At 37.1% G+C, this 26,755-nt stretch overlaps 1 protein-coding gene across 5 annotated transcripts in view; it reads right to left on the bottom strand.

Annotated features, from left to right (window-relative positions):
• ARB2A (ARB2 cotranscriptional regulator A) overlaps window positions 1–26,755 on the bottom strand; it is a 366,466-nt gene that overhangs the window by 120,636 nt on the left and 219,075 nt on the right. For all 5 annotated transcript variants that reach the window (XM_072958400.1, XM_072958398.1, XM_072958401.1 and 2 more), the window contains 2 exons: window positions 12,078–12,194; window positions 4,587–4,671 (listed from right to left, as the gene is read on the bottom strand). In XM_072958400.1, coding sequence (XP_072814501.1) covers window positions 4,587–4,671; window positions 12,078–12,194 — 202 coding nt within the window. The remainder of the gene's footprint in view (window positions 1–4,586; window positions 4,672–12,077; window positions 12,195–26,755) is intronic.

Below are 26,755 nucleotides of genomic sequence, written 5' to 3'. Positions count from 1 at the left end.
GCCAAAATGGTGTAAAGCAAAGAAGCAATTACTTTAGGACACATTTTGCTAATGGATGCCCCAAATAAATTGAGTTAAGGCACAGATGCTCACAGGCACAGCTGAAAGCTGTGCCTGCTTGATGCTGAGATGTGGAGTGGAGTTCCTGGGGGAGGAGCTTGGTGATGCCAGTCTCGCTACTCCGGGTACTTGCTGCCTCTATAACCGCCCCCTGCAAGCAAATGCTGAATGCATTTTTGCTTTCACTTTTCTTCATAAGAGCAAAAAGCCTCTTCAAATTTCTTCCAGTTAGGGAAAACAGGAAAACCAACGGAGATCTTTCATAAAATTCAAGTGGCATAAAGTGAACTTTCAACAAGTGGGGAATAACTGTATATATTGGGGAATGTATAAGAAATCTCCTCCTGACTTAAGCCAAATTTGTTGGAATAAAAACCCACAGGGAATAGAAGGTTACAGAAAGTAGCAAGTTCTGTCTTAAAGATTTGGTCAGAGAAGAGTCGAATAGTGAGGCGACTTAGTGTAAGATCAAATGAGTGTGATAAAGAAGAAACTTAATAGCTTATCTCTGATAAACTGTACAGCAAAGTCTAATGAAGTATTGGAGAAGCAGGGTAAGAATGAATTGTCTTCAAAGAACTTTTTAGTGCCTTTTTGAAAGAGTTGCTAGTAAAACCCAAGATAACAGACAAAAGATGAATCTTACAAAAGCTTAAGTCTCAAAAAAAGTTGTTTTCTACTTAGGCTTGAGTGACCGCCAGAGTTGAAGTTTAAACTTGTATTAATTATCTACTGCTGTCAACAAATCACACCCAAGATTGGCAGCTTAAAACAATACACCTTTATCAGTCACAGTTTCTGTGGGTTGGGGATCTGAGTGTGGTGTGGCTAGGGAACTGGCTCAGGGTCTCTCACAAAAACACCGTCAAGGTGTTGGTTGAGGTTGCAGTCCTCTCAAGGTTCAAATGGGAGGTGATGCCCTTCCAAGGTGGCTGTTGGCAGACTTTAGGTCCTCACTGGCTCGTGGCTGGAAACACCAATTCCTTGTCACGTGGGCCTTTCCAGGGAGCAGCTCCCACCATGGCAGCTGGCTTCCATCAGAGGGAGCAAGCACGAGGACAGCAAAGAGCCTGAGGTCTGCCAACATTCACTGGTCTCACCATGTTCCTCACCATCCTTAAGCAGCAGGCTTGATAGAAAGGTGGAATGACTTTTTGAACACTCAGTGATGGTACCTGGTTAGTGACAACATCTTATAGAGATGAGACAATGTCCTCCAAGATGTGTTATTTGCTCTAAATCAGACTTTAATACATGTGCTTTCTCCCAGATCTCCAGGAATGAGAGGCAGAGATGGGACTGGCTTCTCTTCTTACTCCCATTAGTGATCTACTAGCAAAATGGCTGCTTCCTATTCCCGTGACTTTAGGCTCTGTTGGTGTAAAGGTCTTAGTTCCAGAGGAAGAAGTGCTTCGATGAGGGATCACAACAGTGATTCCGTCGAACTGGAAGTTGAGACTGCCATCTTGCCGTATTGGGCTCCTTACACCACTGAATTAATAAGCAACAGCAAGTGCTGCTGTATTGGCTGGGGTGACTGATCCTGATCACTAAGGGAAAACTGAGTTGCTACTACACAGTGGGGTAAAGAAGAGTATGTCTGCAATGCAGGAACCCCTCTAGGACACCCGTCAATTATCTCCTGTGATTAACGTCAACAGAAAACTACAACAATGTAACTCAGGAAGGATTGCTAATGGCCGAGGCACTTCAGGAATGAAGACACGGGTCATCTCATAAGGCAAGGAACCATGATCAGTTGAGACACTTGCTGAGAGCAAACAGAATATGGATTGAAGGTAGTTACACTTACCACATAAAACTACATGACCAGTTGCAAAAATAATAGTTATGAGTATTTCTTCCTTATTTTGATATGAGTATGTATGCAATAAATATTTTTGTTTTCATCTCCCTTATTACCTTATTGTCACATGTAAGATGTGTCAATAGTAATTAGCTTTATCTCTCAGTATTTAAATTATAAGATACCCAAGATGAGAAGAATAAACATCAATCAAGGACAAAACAGGGGCTTTGTATCCTCTTCTAGTGTGTTTTCAGTTGTACATGGGATAGCTGTATCTTGTTAGGTGGAAGCATAACTTCATTAATGCCTTTATTTGGTGATTAAGTCCGGTTTAAGGGGATGTAGATGAGTGCCGACTTGACAAGGAGTGGACCGTGAAGGCTCTGTAATGTGTCACTTTGGCTAGGTTGAACTACATTTCAACCTAGCAAAATTTCTTTTCAAACTGTGTGTTTTGGGTTAGGATGTTTCACAATGGAGATTTCTTTGAGAAATTTGGAGGGTTAAAATGAAGCAGCAGCCATTTTGAGCTCCACATGTTGTTTATCTGCTGGTTCATTTGATGGCCTGAGGCAGGGGCCAGGATTGTATCCATCCTACCCTGGATTCTCCTCCAGCGGTGATGACTCCTGGCCAGTTGTGCACCTGGTTAGCTCCATGACGAAGGGCTCTGGCTTCGACAGGGCACCCACACCACCAAGGGCAGAGGCCACAAGAACTGAAATGGGTTTAAGTCCATCCTCGTGGAATTACCCCTTTACTTAACATCTTCACTTAACTGCCTGCTCTGTAAACTCAAGCTCCAGCATTGCATGCAAAATCAATATTCTTACAGAGAGAGCCAGCTCTGGTCAAATCCCAGGTCAAATCTCTGTAACAAATTCTTTACTATGTATAGTCCACCCTCATTATTTGTGGGGTCCATATTTGTGAATTTACCTACTTACTAAAATTTATTTGTAAGCCCCCAAGTCAATACTCGTGGCACTTTTGTGGTCATTTGTGGATATGTGCATGTGTAGAGTGGTGAAAAGTTTCAGTTGCTCAACATGCACATTCCTAACTAAGAACAAGGCCATGCTTTGCCTTCTTGTTTCAGTCCTTGTACTGTAAATAAGTGTCCTTTTTGCAGACTACTTACTGCCATGTTTTTCACATTTTCATGCTTTTGTTGGTGATTTTACTCTTTGAAATGGTGCCCAACTACAGTACTGAAGTGTTATTTAGTGTCCCTAAGCTCAAGAAGACTGTGATGTGTTTTATGGAGAAAATCAGTGTGTTAGAAAAACTTCATTCAGGCATGAGTTCCAGTGCTGTTAGCTGTGAGTTCAACATTAGTGAATCAGGAATCTATATTAAATAAGGTGCCTTTAAACAGAAATATTCATAAAACAAAGTTATATATTGACTGGTTGATGAAAATGTTGTGACCAGAAGCTTGCAGTTTGGAACCTAACCCTGTATTTTCCCTAGGAGCAATGATTCAGTATTCACTAATTCAGTGTTATCAGAGAGTTTACGGAACATAACCACTGATGATACAGGAAATATACTGTACTTAATGTACACACACACACACACACACACTCACACATACACACACATTGTAGCATATATATTTCCTAGCAGTCTGTTTCTCTAACTGAACCCTGATTGACAGACCAGAAAAGTATAGTTATAATAATGGTGAAGCACAGTTCCCATGAAATTTAGTTAATGACACTTCTTTATCTCGTAGTTGAACTGTTCTCCAAATCATTCCCTTCAAGTATACAGACACATCTGCACCATTAAGTACTTAGTGATTAGCTATCCCCCATGGTTGTTATATGGAGTAGTTCATGTTCAAAACTTCTGCTCATTCTCTGGCATCTATGACCAAAGCAAGCCCATTTCTATTCTGTACCATAACCAGACACCACTGCCTACTTTGTGTTTACCATCAAAATTGGTTGGCAATTGTGGAAGCCACAATCAGAAAGCAATGAAAAATGTCACTCTCTCTTCTTCCCTAGAGATTAGAGACTAACATATAGATCCTGTAGGCCGGAATCAATGTCAGTCTTAAACGGTCTGGAGCCCACCTGCTTCCTGAGGTGCTTACCCCATTTTACCTCTTTTCTTTCAAAACACAGGCCAGTCTTAACCTTAGTTCCCTGTGAACATCCTCAGGTCCATTCCAGCCCTTACTCCTTACCTTGCTCTGCTTCTTTTGGCTAGAATACCATCCTGCATGTCTTTCTACAATCCAAATCCTATTTAACACACAAGGTCCGGCCAAAATTTTCTACATGAGAAACTTCTAGACTCCAGGTCACAACATTCTCTCTTCTCTGAACTCTTGACCACCTATTGTATCAATGAATTGGTAATCAATCAGAGACAAATACTCTGAGGTCCTGTACAGCTATCCAGTCCCTGTCTTAATCAACCTTTAATTCATGTACATCCTGTCTCCTTAAGCTTCAACAGCAAATGTCAATATTACTCTCAAGTTGTTTCACTTACTCGTCTTTACTGAGTTTGTTGGTAAGCATCTTCAGTTACTTAATGCATTTCTGGTCATGGATCAGACCCACGCTATAGGTTACCAATAATTCATTCAAAATTCAAGGCAGAACAAGATGCTTAATTTGCAAAACAGAATTCCACATTTCATTAGCATATTTTTGCACCTTAAAAAAACCACCCCATACATCTCCCATGAAACACATACCTGCTGAAACTCGGGGACAGTCAGGCAGCATGGACTCCACTGATGTGTCTAATGGTTCTGAGCTGGAGACCCAGTTACAACAGTTCTGCAATGTAATAGAGACAATGTTGTGCTGAAACATAATTTAAGGCAAGACCAATTTACTAGGCTGCAGAGATTAATTTATCCAATATAACCAACCACTATAAGTATACTCTATTTTCCATACACTGTAAAAAGTTCTCTTATGTACATAGTCAGTAATCATTCATGACCAACATGACTGTAGAAAAAAGTTTATCTTCTACAATCCAGCAAATTATCTGTGCTGATATTAAGAAGACATGTAACCTCTGTGAATGATGATGCAATATGCTTATAAGAGACAGCTAGGATTTTTAATTAAGGGAAATTGAAAAGGGTGTCCATTTTTAACTTTTAGATGGAAATAACTATTAATTTGAATATGTGAAAGAATATTTACATTTTAAAACAAGTCACCCGGCTAGCTCAGTCGGTAGAGCATGAGACTATTAAAACAATATTCTTTGTCTTTGTAATAGTAGAAATACATTTCATAATTGCTTCTCAAAATTTGGCCAGTATAAATATGCTACTTTAAAAGTTTTTCTTCAACCTATTTCAATGAAGGCTGTATCAAACAATTCAAGAGAAACACAACCTGGTGAATTGTAGCTGTGTGTCTGAGGACACAAAGCTTTCAAGATTAAAGCTTAACCTCTAAGATAATGATGATTTACAACTCAGACAAATGAAATAAAAATAATCTGTATTTCTTCCATACATTGTAAGTCTGTATTTGAAGTCTGGGTTAAAAAATGTGATTAACCTCATATGGCTTTAAAAAAATTTCCAACACACACACACACACACACACACACACACTGAATTTCCAGACAGATTTTATTTTGAAAGAAATCATCCTATCAATCACGTTGGAAAAATCGCTGATTGCTATTCTGGTAAACAAGCATGTATTGTGTATTTTTAGATGCTTGCTGTCCTGGTTGTGCACCATGGAATCCGTCCTCACTGTGGAAAGATCCTTGACTGGTAGATCAAGTGTCTTATTGTATTTCCTTAATTCATTCTGTCTGGAAGAAGATGTCAGCTGTGTTGCAGTGAGGAGAGAATTTCAAAGGCCCCAGTCCCCACCAATAAAGGCCGAGGAATGGCTTTTGAATAGATTTGTCAAGGCAACCCTACTGTTCTGGGACCAGGGAGAGCAAGAATAACATAAAGGAAGGGTTGCTGTATGAGATTAGAAAGTGAAGTTCACAAAGCATGGCAGATTTTTGTAAGAAACAGTAGATCAATGAAACTATTGAACTGTGTGGAAAAAAAAAACATGAAAACAAACACAACATCTAGTAATGTTCTTAAATGCTTTCTCTCTTTTTACATTAAAAATGGATAAAATATTACTATTTTCATGTATTACAAAAGCTTGATGGTTTAAAGTGGATATGTATTCTATAACTTGCACTCCTAATCTTAATTAGCAGCTGAATGCAAAATTATACAATGTAAGAGGGAAGGAATTATAAAAGAAATGGGGTTTTAGAAGATATTTCATACATCTGAAATAAGTAAAATTAATATTACTATTGATAGAATACCACATCAGAGAGTTCTAGATAATGCAGAAGATTAGCACACAATTAGCCAGCTTTTATATACAATGTGACACTTGCTTGTAAGAAATAAGTATTCTCCAAAGCAGTGTCAAGATATGTAAATGGATGATTTGTTTTATCATTCATCACAGCCCCTAATAAATTCAAAAATCATGACTTCTATAGGTACTAAAAATAGGCTCCCAATGATACAGGCAGATAGCGTCAATGAAGAATGACTTTCTCTTTCTCTCTCTTTTTCTTAAACAATTCAGTCTTTTCAATGACAGCAATTAGCACTACCGACAGACAGGCAGCGATTAGGTATATATTTTAATTATTATTCATCCTAGTAGTACGTCCAAATCTGATGAAAGTCGGCTATTACCCAGGTGATATGTCAGTCTTAATACTGTTCACTTATACTTCACGTATGTAAAACTGTGTCTTATAGGATATTTCCAGTATTAATAACAGAGATGGTACTTTACACTATGCAGGTGATTAATCATTTTCTAACTCGTTATAATTGAATTTAAAAAGCTCAACAAAATGGGTTTTATCCAGGTCACTTTTAACTCCAACATAGCAAAATATAGGTTAACATTTTGGAGTCCTGAAATTTCAGTTTTTATCTAGGCACACGTTTAGGCTTTGATCTCTCATGAAAACAGGGTAGAAATTAAACACCTTATAGATAAAGTACATATGTCCAAAGTTCTCTGGAATGACAAAGTACTGGTGTAGGATTGTAAAGGTTTGATACCATAAGTTGATGTATACATGTGGTGTGTGCATGTTTGTGTGACATTTTTACCACTCTAGGAAAAATACAGAAAGAACAGGGCAAAACAAGCTAAAAATATGTTTTCCATATGATAGAGTATAATGAAATAAAATAATGTAAACAAACTGGGAAATATGTGTAAAGAAGGAAATATGAGAAAGACATACAGCCATTACATATGAATTCAATCTATCTGAAATTCCATGTTATCAAACGTTAACTCCCTATTCTGAGATGCGTTTTTATAGTTTAGAAATCAAATCTCTTTCCATTGTTTTTTTCCAATGCTTGTTTTACCCCTTTTCTCAGTGCCCCAATTTGCACCCTATACCAGTTCTTCAGCTGAGATGAACACTAGCAAAGAGTCTTGGAAGATGACAGAAGCAGCCCACTAGGAAAGCCCTATCTAAACTCAAATCATGCTGCACTGGGTTCCCAGACCCCGGGGACCTTATTCTCAGCTTCCCTGAGCAGACAGCAAGGCATGATGGAGTAGAGGTACCAACAGAACCATGCCTGAGCCTCAGATGCAGCCCTGTCTCAATCTAATCAACAAGCAGAGAGAAAGATGCCCCCTTGGCCAGAGCAAGCAGATGGGAATGGATCATGTAACTAGAGCATCTCTGGGTCTGAGGGAAAAAGAGAGAAACAGGCAATATAGTGAGTTTCTTAAAGGTAATTGTTTTCAATTCAAAGATATTTTACCCTGAAATTATGACTTTACAAGTTTTTGTGGTTGTGAATAGTCTTCTTTGTGAAATCCAAAAGCTTGGGAACTACTGATACGGACTAGATGTGCCAATGGGACACAGTGCTGAGTGACTCCCTCTGACAGTTAAACCAAGGGTTGACAATATTTCAGTGTAGGTATTAAATGAACTAAAATTTTTTATAGAAAGGTTGTAACTTAGTATATTATGTTTGAAGAGAAGAGTAGGTAGTAGGTATTCCGGTGCAAGGTACTTGGAAGTATTTGGAGATGCCTGTTGCCCTGGTTGAGTTTAGATTTTTACTCATTTTTATTTCATTTGTGTGAGTTATAAATTATCAGTGTCTTAGAGGTTGATCTCTAATATGGAAGGCACTGTGTCCTCAGACAAGAACAACTACTGCTATTCACCAGGTTGTGTTTCCAGGACTGACGTTCAGAGCTGAATGGTGATGGGTAAGGGTTCATGGCTATTATGCAGAACCACACATTTGGCTTGGCTGGACTTTCAGAGGCCAAGGTATGTCAGGAAGTGACATTTGTCTACTCAATCTTTTTCTTTTTTTTTTAAATAAAAAGTGTATGTTTAAGTTGTACAACATGATGATTTGATATACATATACACAGTGAAATGATTACTACAGTCAAGCTAATTAACATATGTTCTCCTTACACAGTTAGCACTTTGTGTGTGCGTGTGGTGAGAGAACCTGAAATCTACTCTCTTAGCAAATTTCCAGTATTCAGAACAGTTTTATTAAGTACAGTCATCATGCTGTATATTAGGGCTCTAGATTTAACGCATTCTACACAACTGGAATCTCTGGCCAACATCTCACCTTCCTGACACTGGTAACCATGATCCTATTCTCTGCTAGATTCCAGGTATAAGTGGGACCGTGCAGTATTTTTCTTTCTGTGTCTAGTTTATTTCCTTTAGCATAATGTCCTCCAGGTTCATCCTTGCCCACTCAGTGTTTATGGGCCTGGAGCTTGAAGTAAGAAGTTCCTTTCAGGAGCTGCCTTTGGTTACTTTTTCCTCTCCTCATGAGGCTGGCTTAGTATGTATGCTTGGTATTTTGGTTGGGAGTAGATTTTGTTTGGAATCATTGCCAAAAGTAGCCCTCTCTGACCTTTCTTTGAAAGAAATTGTTATTTTAAAATTATACAATTAATACAAGAATGTAGTACTTAACTTTCTTTCTGTGTGCTAATTAGAATTTTTAAAAATCAGCTTTTCATAGTAAATGAATATTTAACATCAGTAACTTTACCATATTAACTTAAACATGCTTACAAAACAAAAAACAGTTTTACTAATTTACAGTATAATGAGAATGACTAGGCAATTGTACCATTGTCCCACTTCCAAATTTTAAAGCAGTACTTGAAATAATGGAGCCAATCATCAAGAGACCAAAAGCACTGAGGCTTCACCTACAACCAGACTGCTGTTTTTATGGACAACACTCCTGTTTAGCTAAGATGTTTTTCTTGGGAGAGGTATTTGCAAAATTGCTGAGTTTTTGAGCTGATTTCAAATGGAGCTGGAGTGGGGGAGATGGCAGGGCAGTGGGATGGTGAGGGTCATAAAGACTTCCCTCCTACACCCTTCTCCCCAACACCTGTGCTCAAGACAACAGCCCTTTCTAATCACTGAACCTAGGCTTGATTGCTCTTCATTATTTCAAGGAATTATGCAGAGTGGAGACAGACTAAAAAGGAGAAAGAAGAGGGGATGGAGTTTCATCCTGAGTGCTGGGAAATGCTGGGCTCTAATCTTGCCAAACCATATTGAATTTTCTGGTAGAGGATCACACATTTAGGTGAGTCCCTACAAGATATGTGACATAGACTTCTACAGTCTCCCTTTTTGTTCCTGTTTTAGGGGAGAGCTCTGAGCAGGGATAATTTCAAAGCTCCATCAACAATGATCTAATAATTTTTTATCTCTGGGATCTTACAGTGTTTTCTATAATAATATGTTTCACTTCTTTACGTAGTACTATTGCTTTTCAAGGGATTTTCTTCTTGGTTATCACCTTTGAGTCTTACAATAGTTGACAAAGTAGATAAAATAGGAATTATTATCTCTAATTCCCAATTATGAAACAAGCCCAGAAAGATGGAGTGGCTTTCCCAAGACAGCAAGTCTTGGCAGAGTACCTGGTAGACCCTGGTAGATCATGTTAGCTCCTTCATTATTGATTTACCTAGTGAGTGACTAAGCCAGAATCATTATCAAAACTCAGTTATCCTAAGTCCTTGTTCTGAATTAATTCCCTTTTGTAAGATATTTTGAATATGCAAATCATTCATAAAACAAAAGTAGAATAGTGTTCATGTATCTTATTTGGGGGTGAAAAGGTAACAACAATAATAGCTATGATTGACTGAACTCCTTTAAAGTACCAACAACTGTGTGATTTCTTTATATAAGTTTTTCCCAACCATGTTTGCAAGGAAGGTATTATATTTTACAGATGAGAAGACTGAATCTCAAAGATATCAAATAACTTGCCCAAGACTATACAGCTAGGTAAGTGACTGAGCTGGGGTGAGTTTTGGTGTGTCATAATACAAAGCTCTTCATGCTGCTTTACACCTAAGGCATAACTGAGGGAATTGAAAGAACTAGGTCATTTATTAAATTTTATAAAATTTTCAGAAATTTCTTAAAAGCTATGCCTACAAAAAAAATTAATGACAGCTTTGATTAAATTAAGATGAATTCAACTACTGCCTATTTCAGTCAGATGAAAAAATGCAAAGATTAATATATTCTGATTTTTGAAGCAGACGCCTAATTCAGTCTTAGTTAGAGATACTTAAAAAAGTAAATCTAAATAAATTTTGTTCTATTTGTCACCTGGAATGAGACATGAAGAACTACCAATTAAAAAATGATGAACAGGGATGTTTCTAGTTTGAGATAAGTACTAAATTCTATATTGGTTATGTGTGGGGGGAAAAGGATACTAACAGCTCATTTATAAACCTTGCTACTTATATAATGCTGGGAGCTGTTATGTATCCATTTGGACAGATAAACCGCAAAAAAAGAGTTTAGGCATGAAATATGCAAAATTACTCTTGAAAAAGTTTAGGCCCTTAGAAATGACTATTAAGGATGTAGATAAATTGTGAAAGGAGAAGTGTGAAAAGCAATGCAGACAGAAAACACCTGGGTGTTAGAACAGATTTTTAAAAATCCCACCTTTATATGTTTATAACATTATGAGGAATAGAGTAAAAGTATTTTGGACTTTTTCATGATGAAAGTACTTTTTCTAATGGAGAAAACAGATTGGTGATATGATAACATCACTATGGGATTATATAGCCTAGTCTTCTATTTATTCAAAATTCTTTTTAGGCATTAATTCTCTGGTCCTCACAGTGCACCAGGGGGACTGGTAGAAGTTACCCACTGTATCTATGGTGAGAGGTCAGCTGAGTAAATACCTGAGTATTCTATTAAAATACTGAAGGGGGTGGGTATAGCACAGTGGTGGAGCACGTGCTTTGCATGCATGAGGTCCTGAGTTCAATTCCTAGTACCTCCATTTAAAAAAAAATGAAAAAAAATTAGGAAGGTCAAACAGCTCATTCATATAAGTATGGATTTGATTAAAAAATTGCTATATCTTGGCATGGCAGATGTCAATTGCTTATGACATCAGAAAGGTAAATATAAATAAAAAAGATATTTCAGATATATATCTGTAATAGGAATCAAAGAAATAATGAGCTGAAAGTTTTTTGAAAAATGGGAGCAGGTTTAACAAGTCCTTGTTAATTCTCAGGCTCACTAGCCCTTAGGAAGAGTGAAAAGCTTTCTTAGCCTGAGGCTGGACTGTGACCAGCTCCTGTGCTTCTCCTCGCTCAAGGGTCTGGCAAAACACTATTTCAGCTTTTTACTTCTCCCCCTACTGGCAGCAGTGAGCCAATCCATTTAAGAGGGGCACATACTGGCCACCTTTCAAGAAAAGGATGAGACCCAGTGTACATTAAGCTTCTTTCTTGTGATTAAGCAGTACCAATGCTAAAGAGCTGGTGGAAAAATCCAGTATCAGGAAATAATAACCTCCTAACTGATCAAGACTTTATTCAGCCAAAGTTCCTTCTGCATGTTGTATGCATACATACATTCCATAGAAAGCCGAACAAGGGGAGGAGGGCTTTCAAAAAAGTCGCTGTTCTTCACAAGGATTTTCTATTATTACTTCAGCCATGTCTAGTTTTCTCTCTTCCCTCTAAATGTTCCACCTCTAGAAAGGGAGTTGGGGAGTGGGAGGTGATATAAACTGGTGAGGGCTCAAGATATAAAGGCCACACTCACTCACTCATCTCAGCACTGAAAAAAAGCCCCGTCTCACCTCTCTCATCCATTCTCGAATCGTTTTGCCAGCTTCTTGATGCCACACATTGTGAACGGAGTCTGTCAACGCCACAGCAGTTACCTTACTTTTCACATCTGCTTCGCGTTGGATCATCTGTTTTGAAAAAGGAAAATAAAATGTTGGCTATAATTTTTTCCCTCCTGGGTGCTTAGTCACAGATAATGATAATATTATATTAAAAGTGAAAAAGTAATATGCATCTCTTTTTCAAAGTTAGTCTTTTCTACACTGAACACATGCCCTGTTCTTGTCCAGAGATGTGAAGAGACCTAACATTTTCTTTTAAAAAGATAATACCACTTAAGTCTTAGAATTACACAGTTCTATCATTTTCCATGTGGTTTGACAATTCAAGGATTAAAGGGATCACAGGGGGAAAAAGGAGGAATCCCTGAGGGCCTCTTTCACAAGTTTCTTCTACCATTTCCTATCTCAATGCTTCAGGGAAGTTAGTACCCAGGGTTCATGGTTAGCTAGTTACGACTAACTTCTACTAGTTTTCAGTAGATGGTATATCAGTAAAGAATGATATCTTGCTTTAACTTCTCCAACTTAACTAGCAAGCTCTTCACCATGGCCTTGTCATTCCTTGGTGTTTTAAATGCCCACAGAGATCTTTCTCTTCAAAGCCAACCAATGTCATTTTGCTTTCTAATATATTTATGATTACACTTTTAATTCTTTCTATAGAATGTTATTTCTATAAAATTAAATGATTCTAAAATTTAAAAAGAGCCACTTGGCTTGAAGAAACTGCAGAATTCATCAGTGGTCTGTAAGACAGAGAAACTGAAAAATAAGAATTCTAGATGAAAGGGTCAGAAAATTGCTAGTGACCCTAATTTGATATGACAAATATAAAAAACTTGATAAAAAATGAGTTAAAATACAATAGGTAGTAGCCTTGAATTTCATAGCCATGTCCTCACTATTTCTTTGCATCAAATGTTTTTCTCCCTCTAAAAATGAGCAATTTGTCATTTGCTATTAATTTCTATGGATTGTCTATCAAAAATATATTACTGCCATTTTTTAAAAAAGGGAGAATTCTGAATGATGATGAAAGCTCATACAGAGAACACTGCAAGCCATGCTTCTGATACTAAATGATTCCTGTTGGCATTCTGAATTAAAAAACTGTGTCTCTTAAATTTCTTTAAACCCTGCCTATGCCCATCCCCTTTCACTGAACACTACCTAATGGAAATCTAATTCACTGTTAATGCTGCCTGAGCAGCATTTCCGCACCTTAAATCTTTGTGCCTTGTGTTTTCTGCTTATATAATGTGGAAATCTTCAAATCAATGTTGGTTAGCCAAATCATAATATTACCGCCAAAATTCACCTTGTGATACCGATATTTTTTAAAGCATAAAATAATACTCTAATTCAATACTTCACCTTCATTATTAAGTAGTTTGCTACCTTCTTCTAGATTTTATCTTAAAAATAGATTCTCACTGGATCACACTGGCACTAGAATGTAAAAATTCAAACTGACACTAAGATAATAAAGTCCCAAATTCCACAACAGTGAACCCACCTGGCTCATGGAGAACTTACATGTCCTTATTCTCCTTTTCTAAACAGTAACACTTTTAGAGATCTAGCTGTTGCTGAAGCTAGAAATAAGAACATGCTCTTCTGGTATTCTAAGAATATGTCTGCATTTAAAAATATTTGCCCTGAATTTTGTTTTGGTTGTTGTTAACACATGCTGACTTAAATTTAAGGTGTTGGTGTCTGAAGACACTAAATATTGAGGGCTATTTGTGAAATGATATAAAATTAAGAATTGAACAGGCTGAGGATTTAGTGTAAAAGTAGAAAATCTGGGGAATAATTCTACAAACCTGGAAAATGTACAGTCAATAGACTGACTACCAGAGGGGGAAAAATTTTGGTCTGTTTGTCCGTCTGGCTAACATTTCACATAATAGATATGATGATGCGCAACTGTTGTTCACATCCCGTCAAATCACATTATAACCCAGCATGATACTCTCTTCCACTGTTACAGTCTCTTGCAGTTTAAAAAGCACTTTCACATTATATTACTAGAGGACAGGAATGGTCAAATGCCAGAGGATCTCAACCAAGAGCTGTTTACAAATGAACCCAGTAACAAAAAATTTTATATATTTGACTGTTGAGGATTAGTAGAATTGTAAATCAGTGAAAATCTTAACGGTTTCGTTTTGCAGACTATTCCCCTCTGTTTGGGGCTCGCTGCAACTTATTCTGAAAGTCCTGGGACTACCCTCACTGCCATGTCTGACCAGCGCCTCTGCTTCTTGCATGTGTTGGTGTGGTTCTCAGCACCCTTCTCTCACCTACTGCCTCCTCAGGGGATGAGCACTGGTGAGAAATGCTGGAGAAAGGCAATGGTAGGGGTAGACTGAATACAGGAATTAAGACTGTTTAAGAAACAGACGTTTGATGGAATATAGCTAAAGCAAGGAATGGGTGGAGGTGCAGCTGGGCGGGAAAACAACTTCTGTAAAAGTCCGTCATGATAGTCTGGAAGACCCAGAAATCTGAAAGGAAGGAACCCATATGGGCAAAGTCCTACTATATGTCAATCTAAGGTGGTGAAGTGATTTTTCTTAGGATCCATGGATATGAACACCTTCGAAATTCTTTGCAAAATTCTGTCTGTATATATGTGTGTGTGTGTATATATATATATATATATATATATATATAAATATTTTTCTGGGACAAGATGCTTTACTTTGATTACATTCGTAAAGGGATCTCAATCTCTAAAAATGTTAAGACAGTTGAACTCAGTGTCTCTGCATTCCCAAATGAGCTATGAAGTATCTGCTAAGTGATCCCTTTAAACAATGACACTAAAGATCACTTTAACACCTATACTAACCTTTCAAAAAAAGATGGCATTTTTTTGTTGGTGTTATAATGTCTTCAGTACAGTAGTAAGGTATCAAGAGTTGAATAAAAGTGACAAAATTTTTTTTGATACTCCAGACATCAACATCCTAAAGTTTCATGGCTTAATAGGTTCTGTGTGGCACAGTTACAATTAAAATCTTTTTGTTTTTATTTATGTATATAATATATATTTATATGTGAGTAGCACCTCATAAATTTCAAAATGAATAGTCATTCCCAGCTTACTTTGAAATAATATTGAAATGTATGTAAAACTTGTATCATTTTCTCTATTTTGGAGGAGGAAACTGAGGCTTGGAAACTCGTTAATGGTCATGCAGATATGAGTGTGTGTCTGTGGCTATGTAAAGTGACACGACTTGAACATGACTTTATGTCTTGTGTTCCTTCATTTGTATCACATCTCAGTAACATATTACACTCACATAAATAAACTCATTTAATTAATTCTCTTTTCACGTATACAATATTTCATTGACTTGGACATTTAAAAAAACGGTAAAAAAAAGTCCAAATCCAAATCAGTAAGGAATGTTAAATTCTAAAAATCATGCTAAGATAGAAAAAAGCCATGAGCAAAGTCAGACTATCAATAGCATTAAAAAATTATTACCACAGTTCTAAAGTAAATGATGTCTAGGATAATAGGGAAAATTAAATATTTCTATAAATCAAATCTATAAATATTAATAATTATTAATCAATCATATTTATTTCCATAAATCATATTACTCTCATATTAATTTGAGAATTAATAAAAATATTTGATGCTGTCACTTGATATTTTTGTTTCCCCTTCTTAATCCTATCCATTTATTCCATTTTTGTTATAATGTCTTTTTACTTTAGCTTATACACAATCTGCTCTTTCCTTCACTGTCTGCATGTTCCCAAACTGACAAAAGCTTAACTAACTCAATAAATATCAAGTCCTTTGAACAGAGTAAAAATATATACCATCCGTATGCAGGCTCATCTTATTATTAAAATTCTAGATGGGGTTGAAATTGAGAGGAAAAAGAAAAACACTTTTATTATTTTTTTTTCTTCCAGAGTAAGAGTAAGATTTTAAATGTGAAGTAACTGTAACCAGATAAGACAGCTTATCGGAGTGTAAGAGCATTTGGTGAGATGGAGACCAGAGGACCAGAGGACCAGAGGACCAGAGGCGTGGCACGCGAGGGCCAGAGTCAGCAGCAGCTACCTTGCTCCCCTCCCACAGGGTTGCTACCATCTCTGCCCAGGATCATGTAGACCTTTTCTGTCCAACTAACCTCCCTCACCATGCTTTCTCCAATGCCCTCAAATGATGGACCTGCATCTTCACAAATATCTGGCCCAATCCAAATACTTCATGCCACCCTAAGGGTTCCTTAACTCCCCTTTTGCACCTACAAACTGTTGTAACTTTTCCCTGGGTTTCATTTCTTCCAGAAGTCTACCATGAGCTACTTTTAGCAAAGGAAAACACAAGACTATTTTACTTCCACCAAATTAAATTAAAACTTGCTGTCGTAGCTTGGAAGATAAGCTTTTGAGGGCAGGCAGGGAAACGCTGATGTTAGAGGGAAGCTCTGTCACGGAATCTGGAAGCAGTTTCCTATCTCTGCTCCAGGGTCTTGGATTTTAGAAATTATAAATCCAATCCGATACTAGATTCACTACTCCCAACCTAAAGAAGTGAACCCTGAATTGGATCACCTTAACCTTAACCTAAAGAAAAACTAGATAATTTAATTTCCCCATATTTGTGATTCAGCAGGATAAATGTCTTATATTTTAAAGTCCAAGGGGACTTCCTGAAAGAGCCAGTGTGGATTAGGGGGTAGGGATGTATATATGTACATACAGATCCATATTTATATTTGCATATGTAACATATTTTAAACATGTTTTTGAGGGAAATATTTTAAAGTCTTTCATCAGCAAAAGCCATTACCTCCTTTTTCAATTCTAACATGTGTTACACATATGCACTGTTGAGGGTTACAGCATGTGAATCACTTGTACAGGAAAGAATATTCTCAAAGAAAATCAAATAACGCATGTTTCTTTCAGATTAGGATCTGACACTCCTGTACGTTTATAAATCTGAGGATCATTACTACTGTATGAGCATGAATGAATCATCACTCTGGTTAATAGCACGGCTGAGGTTTGAGCTGTCTTTAAAAAAATATATGTGTATAAATAGATTAGCTCCCTCTAGAGCTCCCTGAGTTAAGATTTCAGATTAAGTTGTTTGAAAGTTTGAACAGTATGAAAAGCTGGTAACTTTCCACATTTTTGTTATGTAGATTATAATTACACTCAGTGCTTCTGCTTGAGTGTAGTCTTTACGGGACTTGATAAACAGATATTTGAACACAAGCCTCTCACATCAGTTTACATTTCTGGGTGTACGTTCCCTGACGTGTGGTGCACTGCCCTATGGGCTATCAGGACAGGGTTACATATGTGCCCTGGGCCAAGATGACTCATTAGCCGATGCTGGGTCTGTTAATGTCTTCCTAAAGATTCTTTTGTACGAGTCGGTCCCAATAGCATGCTACCCACAGAACAAATATCATCTTTGCTGTGACGTTAAAACCTTGGCTCTGTCACAAGGCTCCTGAAGCACCTCTAGTGATTACAATGAAATACACACACGCTTTGGTAATGAAATAGGAAGACTAAACTGCCCGGCAGGAAACTCATACATGTATGATAGTTAGCTATTGCATGTTACAATTCACACTTCCAATGTGCATTCAATATATATATCTAGGAAAGCAGATGGTAAAAGGGGGATGATGAATACACCTAAGTCAGAGAGTTACCATGAGATGAAATGAAGCAAATCTAAAGCAACTAGCAAACAACCTGGCACACAGTACACAATTATAGTAGACAACCCCACAAAACACACGGTGCAAACTACTCCGTACGTGTAAACTAGTGTATTCTCCTTTCTCAATGTAGAAGGCAACAGAAGCTTAACTTAGAATGCATTTAATGACAGTATGATTTTTTAAAGAGTCATAGATCCACAAAGGAAAAAAAATTATTAAGGGCTGCTTTTTCCTTAGAGTATGTGGTTTAATAATTCTAAAACCACCAGGCTGAGAAGTAGAAAAAGCTGATTATTGCGTCTGTTTAAAGTCCTGTAGTAAGAATACTAGACCAGTAATAGTACCATGCACTTGAAAGTTAAAACAGAACTGCTGAAGTCATACTGTGGCAACTTCACTTTCCGGGCACCAGTGAACCCTTTCAGAATTCCTTGGGCTGGCAACAAAGCACGGAGCCACGGTTTAGCAGTGCCAAGCTGGTGGTGAGAGAGCCTCTTTACTGCTGGTTTCTACATAGAGGGAGAATAGCTGACTATATTTTTAAATAGATAATCACAGAGATATGAAATATGTCCAGAGGAAGGCAGTATAGTGTTGTAGTTAAAAGTATGCTGAAGCTTTGGAACAAGATGTCCTTAAATTTTTACTTTTGGTTAATCTTTATAAGAATACAAAAATGGGAGCAATAACAAAATTATTATTAATCAAAACTAATCATTATAAGAATAACAAAAATAAAGAGTCACCTCACAGGCTGAAGGATAACTGAAATAAGGCATGTCAGCAATCAACACTGTCAATTACTATTACTATTACCTAGACATTCATTTCTGATTTCTAAAATGTACCCTTCCTTTTAGATACGGCATCTATGTACTCCTCAGTGACATCAACATTTACGTGGGTGGGGTAGCAGTTAAGAAGTGTCATACAATTACTACACCCACCTCCACCCCTACCTTCTCCATTATGTAAAGTGATTTGGGTTTGCTTAAATGTTTTTAAAGGAAATAATTAGGTATAAATAAGATAACCATACATTCCCAGGACAGTCCTGGCTTATGTCTATTGGCCTGGTGTAATTATTAATAGTGTTCCCTTTCGGGGGTGGGGGTGGGTATAGCTCAGTGGTGGAGTATGTGCTTAGCATGCATGAGGTCCTGGGTTCACTACCTAGTTTCTCCATTAACAACACACACACACACACACACACACAAGGAAAGTGTCCCCTTTCCACTGCTAAAAGTGTTTTGGTTTGGATGGTAAATTATACAGTCACTGTATGTATTAAGTATAATACATAAGTTAAATGTTACTCTAGCAAATGAGTAAATTTTTGTGCCCCATGCTTAGGAATTTAAGCATCTATCCCAAACCTATAGAGTCATCACTAAAAAAAAAAAATCACCATGTAGGAAAACATACAAGAAATATGTCCCAAAGTTCTTAAGTTCAAAACTTAAGGGCAAGCCTCAGTGCTGCACAGGCCCCTCGCAGATGGACATGCGGCCTCACACCCTGGGTAGATAAACATGGCCAGCTGGAGCGCCACTGTAGCAACAGGCTAAGACAACATTCTCTTTTCCTGTACTTTGAAGCTCCAGCTTCAATTCTTACAACCTTTGTCTAATTTCAGGAAGGAAAAGGCTCTCCACAGGCAAGAAGCCCAAGGGATAGGGTATGTAAACTGAAACTTCTTGGGTCACATGCATTTATGGAGATAAGTCTCCAGCCACCAGTTAGGGAATGGCAAGTTATGATTTATTATTGCAGGCGGCCAAAAGAGAGCAGTAATAACTTCCTTTTCCTTTCCTGCCTCGACCGTGCTGCCACGTGCAGACTCCTTCAGCAACAGAAAAGCATGAGGAAGGTAGGTTGAAAAGAAAAAGAAAAGAAAAACCAAAACAAAACAAATATTAAGTGATTGACAATCTGGGAGTTGGGAAAGACCAGTGCCTTACAAAAACACAAGATGTGAGGAAAAAAGCAACAGTTCGAGAAACTTACTTTGCTAATCAAGAAAACAGCAAGTTAATTGTAAGAAAAAAAATAAAAGAGGTCACAGATTAAAAAAACAGTGTAAGGGTTCATCAAGGTGACTGATTTAATTAAAATGTTTTATTATGTAATGTTATAAGACTGACCATAAGTAGGCAAGATGTTATAAAACAGATTTGAAAATAACAATGAATATATACGAAGTGGATATATTATAAAAGTCTAAGTAAGGACTAAAAACATTGCCAGTCCAAAAAATTGAAGGCAGGCTTGGCAAAGGAAATGGTTAAATGGTGACAATAGACAGTCTTAAACAGAAAAATGAGAAAACTTATTAAAACTTTGTAAATGTACTACATACCAAGAAATGTTTCTGATACAGATAAGTGCCAAGTATGTTCACAATACTTAGTTTAAAAATCACTTATGAGCCTTTATTAATTGACATATACTAGAAATACTTCGGCATATATGTTTTGTTTTTTTTTTCAGTAACATTCCCCTTTAATAGCCTGGTGGGAACTTACATATATGTAAGGAGAGAGAGAGAGAGAGAGAAAGAGAGAGACGGAGAGAATGTATTTGTCAATCATTAAATGGTTTAAAATCTTGAGCCAAAAGGTTTCATTACGTCTCACAGGGGCAGACATATACATTCAGCTGGGAGAATGTTAATATACTTAAGTTTTAAAGCATAGCATTTTCTTTAGGTCCGGAAAAAGAAAGATAAAGGGATATAATTTCCTGCCACAAAGATATATAGTAGATAACCAGAGTACAGGAGATCATGTTATTTAACAAATTTCTCTTAAAAGCCTTTACTCTAGGTGTGAGGTGATGGATGTGTTGACTGGCTTGGCTGTGGTGAGTCTTTCACAATGTATACAGATATCGGGGTCATCAAGTTATACACCTTAAATACATACAAATATTTTAAACATATATAAAATACTTAAAATTATATTAAAATATATAAAATATGTCAATTATACCTCATTAAATCTGGGGGGGTAGGGAAGCCTTTACATAGAATTCCCACATAGATGTTTCATGTATTTGAAGTTTTATTAAAATTTTCAAAGTTATTCTACAAATTGAACAATATTTTTACAAAAAATTCAGGTTCCAATTACCTGTATTGGTTTCAATGTATCTTAAAGACTGTATACTCTGTTACCTGGCATAAACAGGGGAGCAATATTCTAACTTATCAACTGTTTTAGGTAATAATATTATGACCATAAAGTTGAGGAAGATGTGAATTTTGACCTTCAGCGAGAACACACAGTTTAGGCAGGAAGGCAGGTTCTGATAAATTTTGTGGGGACCCTTTGTATTTTGAGTATTTATACATAGATTATCTCATTAGATAGAACAATTTCTTTTTCAGTAGACTGGCAGTTGAGGGATTACGGACCTGTTTTCTAGATGAGGAAACTAACGCTTAGAGAAAGTAAGGGACTTATCCACATTCACATACTTAGTATGTGGCACAGCTAGATCTATTAACTCAAAATCTCACATCTTTATACCATGGCTACCCATATAATATCCTACATTTTTCCATCTGAAATACTTATACTGGTAATTATGTATTCACTAGCTTTCTTTCCTACTGAAATATAAGCTTCAAGAGGGAAGGACCGTATTTGCTAGGCCAATATCACATCTCTTTCCCTGCACAGTGACTGGCACATTAATAGATGATTAAAAATTATTTGTGGAATGAATGAAGGTGCAGTTTACAGAAATGGAAGAGATCAGAGAAAGAGATGGTTAGAAAGTTAGAGTAATGTCTGGCTTATTTAGAAACAGACCATATTTGTAGGTTGGCTTCCCCAGGGAGCAGAATCTGAGATGGAATTTGGCATGCAGGAAGTTACAAAGGAGTGCCCTTAGGATCAACAGCTAAGGAAGGGAGGCAGACAAAGCAGGAAGGGGAAGAGAGAAGTCCAGGTAAGACACAGGTCCAAAGGCAGTCTTGCCCAACGCCAGGGGCTCTCTGGACCTAGAATGACCCTTCAGAGTCATTACAAGTTGGGCACAGATAACTTGTTCCCTAATCTCCTACACTGTTCTGTCTTTGAATATGGGCCCCCACAGCATTCAAGGCAACCCCTGAAGGGGCTGGCAGCTGAAGGCTGTCTCCTGAAAGCACTCCCAGAACCTGGGACAACAAGTTCTTTACCGAAGGAGCTACTGGGCAGTATGTCACACTGTCTACCACGGGCCATGACAGAAATGAGGCATTAGCCTTGTCCTTTCAAATTTAAATCATCTTTCCAATATGCCTAGCACTCTACTGTCATATTTGTGTATACAAGCTTATATTATGATTTAACTGATACCTATGAGATCAAGTAAATTTATCTTAGATTTTAGGTCTCACAATCTCATGCTATTACCTATCCCATCCAATTTTGCTTTATCCCCTAACTAAAGATTATAAAGGGAAAACCACAAAATTAAAAGAGAGAAGCATTGACTATTGAAAAGCATAAAGAAATCAAAACCATAAATTTCAAAAACTATTCTATAAGTCCACTGGGGAACAATCTGATTTTCTGAATTTCAAACGAAATGTATATGTCAGATAAAGAAGGTAGACTTGTGATTTCAAACCTGAATGGAGTTACAAAATAACTCCAAACTTCAAATAGAGTATGCAATCATCATTACTTAGTGTCTGCCATGATGAACTCACACCTGGCAGTGTTGGTTGGGAAAAAGGCAAGGTGAACAGGGACAGAGAGATTTCACTATAAAAGTAGCTAGGTTAGCTTTTCAGATCTCAGCCTTTATTTCCTATGATAAAAGGAAAATAAATGCTGAACTATATAAATTTGAGGACTAAACACTTTGAAATTTTGATTCTTTTCCAGATCTTACTTACTCTGGGCCCTCAGATGTTTCTGAGTTTTTGCCTCTAGAAATTCAGGGTCATCTTCATTTGGCCATATTTCTTCAATGTAGGCTCAGGGTTACGCAGAAATGGTGTGGCACTGATCTAATCTGCATATATTGGTGAGGTCTTACTTTTAGATTCTAGTGTAGGCATTTGACCAATTGATATAATAAAGCAAAACCACCAAAATGTTTTTAACATAGGATGTGTTCATCAATTATGGGTTATTAGAGTTGTCAAACACTGGGGAGAAGTTGACACTCATTTTTTAAATGGGAAAGTACCATCATTGTAATAAGTGTAAGTCACAGGCATCCTATGGTGTTTCAAAATATTTGAATAAGGATCTCCAGATGGCTCTTCTACCTAGGAACTTATGCTAAATACCTGGAGCCTGTGTGCCTGCTTAAACATTCAACTGAATGCTACTGCTGGAAGAAATTTCTATTCAACTAACTACTTATAAGGTTTATTTAAATGAATACTGTACTGACCAACAAATGTAGGACAATCCTTTAAGCTGGCATTTTAAAATATGATTCTGACGATATTGGAGTCATTTTTCTCATGAAAGCACAACTCACATTTCTGAAATGATAAAAGTCTGTGGGAATAAGTGGTTTGAAATACGTTCAACTGAGATAGGACTTTTAAGATTGTATTTACTGCACAAAACCATCTATCCACTGCATGGAAGAAAACATGGGGTTGGAATGAAAGTAGCTATTTACCTCTATGACTGTGGCTGTATCTTCATTCCACAGATAGAAAACATGTACATATACTACATGGAGTAAAAGAGCACTTCTGAGTTCATGTACGTGAACCATGAAGAACAGCCACTGTGCTCTAAGTGTCCTCTATCAATATCCACTGTAATGGAAAACGCTGGAGTAGTACTTCAGATCACTAACAGGAAGAGGAGAACCCTGAAACCTATCATTTAGACATCTGATGACAGCTCTGATGCGAGGTGGCGTTGAAAAATTTACACCGAGGAAGGGTTTATGTGTGAACGAAGGAGAATTATTCTCTGGGCTATTTTTTCAAATTCCATTTTCCTTCATGCGTCTGTTCATTAGCACTTCTTTGTGGAGTAGTCCACTAGTTGAGTCAATGACTTGGGGTTTATATTCCACTATCATTAAATATTGCCTTAGTTTTATGAGTATGTTTTATGAATCTAAAATAAATATACTTAGGCGGCACAGTACAGGATGTTTAATAAGCAACAGTATTTATTATGATAGGAGGCAGAATTTTTGTTACATCACACCTTTTGTTAAGTAGCCAATTTAGCCAATATGAAATCCTATAAAATGGCAAAGATATAAAAAAGAGTCAGTAGTTCATTAATTTAGAAAGTCAATTATATGTCACTGTTTCATATCAGGTTAATTACTTCATTTACATTTTTGGAATTTTAAAGTAGTGCATGAAAGGTGACAGATTGACAGCACTGCAGACCGAAATTCTTACACTATTTTCCTGAGTGTTAATAATATAAAAGGCAACATACACAACAGAATTACACACAGGTCTTATCTAATAAAATTATAAGTGAAACGGACATGGTGTGGAAATGGGAGAATGAGTGAGATGCTGTCGGAAAAACTACTGAAATAAGATGAAAGAGAAATGGTAAAGTGGTAAATACTTTTATGTTGTTCTTCCAGGCACTTATGTACGAAAGAATGGAGGTCAAACGTCAGCAAAACATCAATGTATCTGAAGGGAGGAGAGTCAACGATATTCAAGAGAAATTATAAGAAGAAACCCTGAGTGAAAAAGAAATGAAGTGATTCCTTGTGGGAGCAGTTATCATCACCAGGAGTATAATATGAGGGGTGGGAGGGAGCAGATACTACCACAGACAGAGCACAAAAAAAGACAATGGACAGAAATGAGGAACAAATGTTACATTTCCATAGTTCTGATCCTAACCCACTTTCACAAGAACCCAACCTGTCACTCCTTACTGTGGGTGTCACGATGAAATCTACCACACTACTTTCTGTCACTAAGTTGTCAGGAAAAGCAAAGCTTCCCTAAGTCTGTCTCATCCCACACAGCCACCAGCACATACTACGATCACAGAAAGGTCAATAAACTCATTGCTGGATTTTCCAATACCTGAATTAAATGTTTCTAGAAGTTAATTTGACATTGATGCCACTTTTTATTGTCTGTGGGAGTGGGTGAGTTAGACCCTCAGGCCTTAAAACTTACATTCTAATAGTAACGAGCACAGTGCAATTCTATTCCTATGGTCTTTTATATAAAAGAATGAAGTTACAAGGAGCATCATGTTTACTGAAACCAGCTTATTATATATTAATTCATACTGACATGGCTCTACCTATTGCATAGAGGAAAAGAATGAAAAGTTGTTAGGGACATTAGAAACTATCTAGACCAACTTCTTTTCATACAGATGAGACAGCAGGTGACTTAGATGTCACCTCTAGTTTCAACAGACACGGGATAACCCTAGCTGTAACTCCAAGCTCCACAAGTGATAGCGCCTCTCCTGTACTTTTTACCACTGTCCACCTTAAAGTGCATGTGCCATTAGTTCCTTGACGAGTCCACTGCTTTGCTTCCTTGTAATACTATCGGTTCCAGTGACAAACTATCATGCAAGTTTTGGGGCTGGCAGGCCACCAAGGTGGTTTGTACAAATAAACTGCTTTCACTCTGTGTACTAAATGGCTGTTGTTTTGTTTTTTTTTTCTGATCAATTTGGCAGGTAAAGTCAGTCAAACCGGTTTCTTCATGTAGACACTGCCTTACTATGGAAATGAATGTGGAAACATTCATCTTTGTCAGAAATTATGTCAAATTATTCAAATTTATTGGTGAATTACAGCAAACATCCCAGCTGATGAACATCTCAGTCATATGTTTTTCCAGAGAACACTTATGGTTCTAAAAAGATAACATTACAATGAGCTCCCTTTCTGAAACAAAGATGTTTGGAGAGAAGATGGGGTCTGTTATTAAAGATAATAGTTTTTTTTAAATCATAAAAAATTCCAAAGATGTCCAGCACTGTAAGTATTGCTGCCGTTTCCCCCTCTCCTTGCTATGGCCCTCTCTCAAGACCCCTAGGAAGCTGTCTCTAAGACTCTTTTTGTCAGTTTCCATCTTTTCCATAGACACACTGCGGCCTTCACATTAACACTGCTTCTCTGGCTTGAGGTAATAAACGATTAGCTACAGCACAGTGGTGTGATGTTCATGTTATTCTTTGCTGTATTACACCCGGCCAATGTCTCAAAAATTAATGCAAGTATATCAGGATCTGAAATTAACTTTTTATAGCCAAAAGCAACGTCCTGCTAGGAGGAGAAAAACCTATTATAAATGGACCGGCATCTGATTGCGTGTAGATGTGAGTACTGGGAAAATAACATTTCAAGTTATAAAATGTTGACTATAACAAAAGCTGCACGATATTGATTAATCAGTGTTTTGTTTATGCACTGATGAGGTCTAACTAGGTAGTACCTATTCTTTGTAAGTGACAGGTCTATTCCTAAAGATCAGAGATGAACCTAAATTAGCCGATGTCCTTAAGACATTATGTAGAAATAAAGAGAAAAATGCTTGTACAAAAAATAAAGACAACATTTCTCTTCGAAACATGTATTAACCTTGAGAGTTCTTTTTCTAAAAAATTATATAAAACTAGTCACACAATATATTTAAATGTATATGTTATTCAACAAACACTATCAAGAAATCACTTTGGAAATTGGAACAGAAAGAAATCAACGTAGGATAATGCATGTGTCCCTTCATCTTTAAAACATTTAAATAATTTCTTATTAAAATATTAATTTAGCAGAAACCAATTTGAGCTGCCATAAAGCAAAGGTATTTTACAAACTTTATATAAAACTGCCCGTGTGTTTACAGTCAGGTGGTGTTCAGACCAAGTTGTACTGTACTAGCAATATTTTTTGTTCCTTTTGGTTAGGATATAAAATACATGCCGTGAA

The sequence above is a fragment of the Vicugna pacos genome, chromosome 3 (genome assembly GCF_048564905.1).
Source record: "Vicugna pacos chromosome 3, VicPac4, whole genome shotgun sequence".
NCBI lineage: Eukaryota > Metazoa > Chordata > Mammalia > Artiodactyla > Camelidae > Vicugna > Vicugna pacos.
Note: the sequence above shows the minus strand (reverse complement) of the source record. Positions and strands in the feature narration are given on the sequence as shown.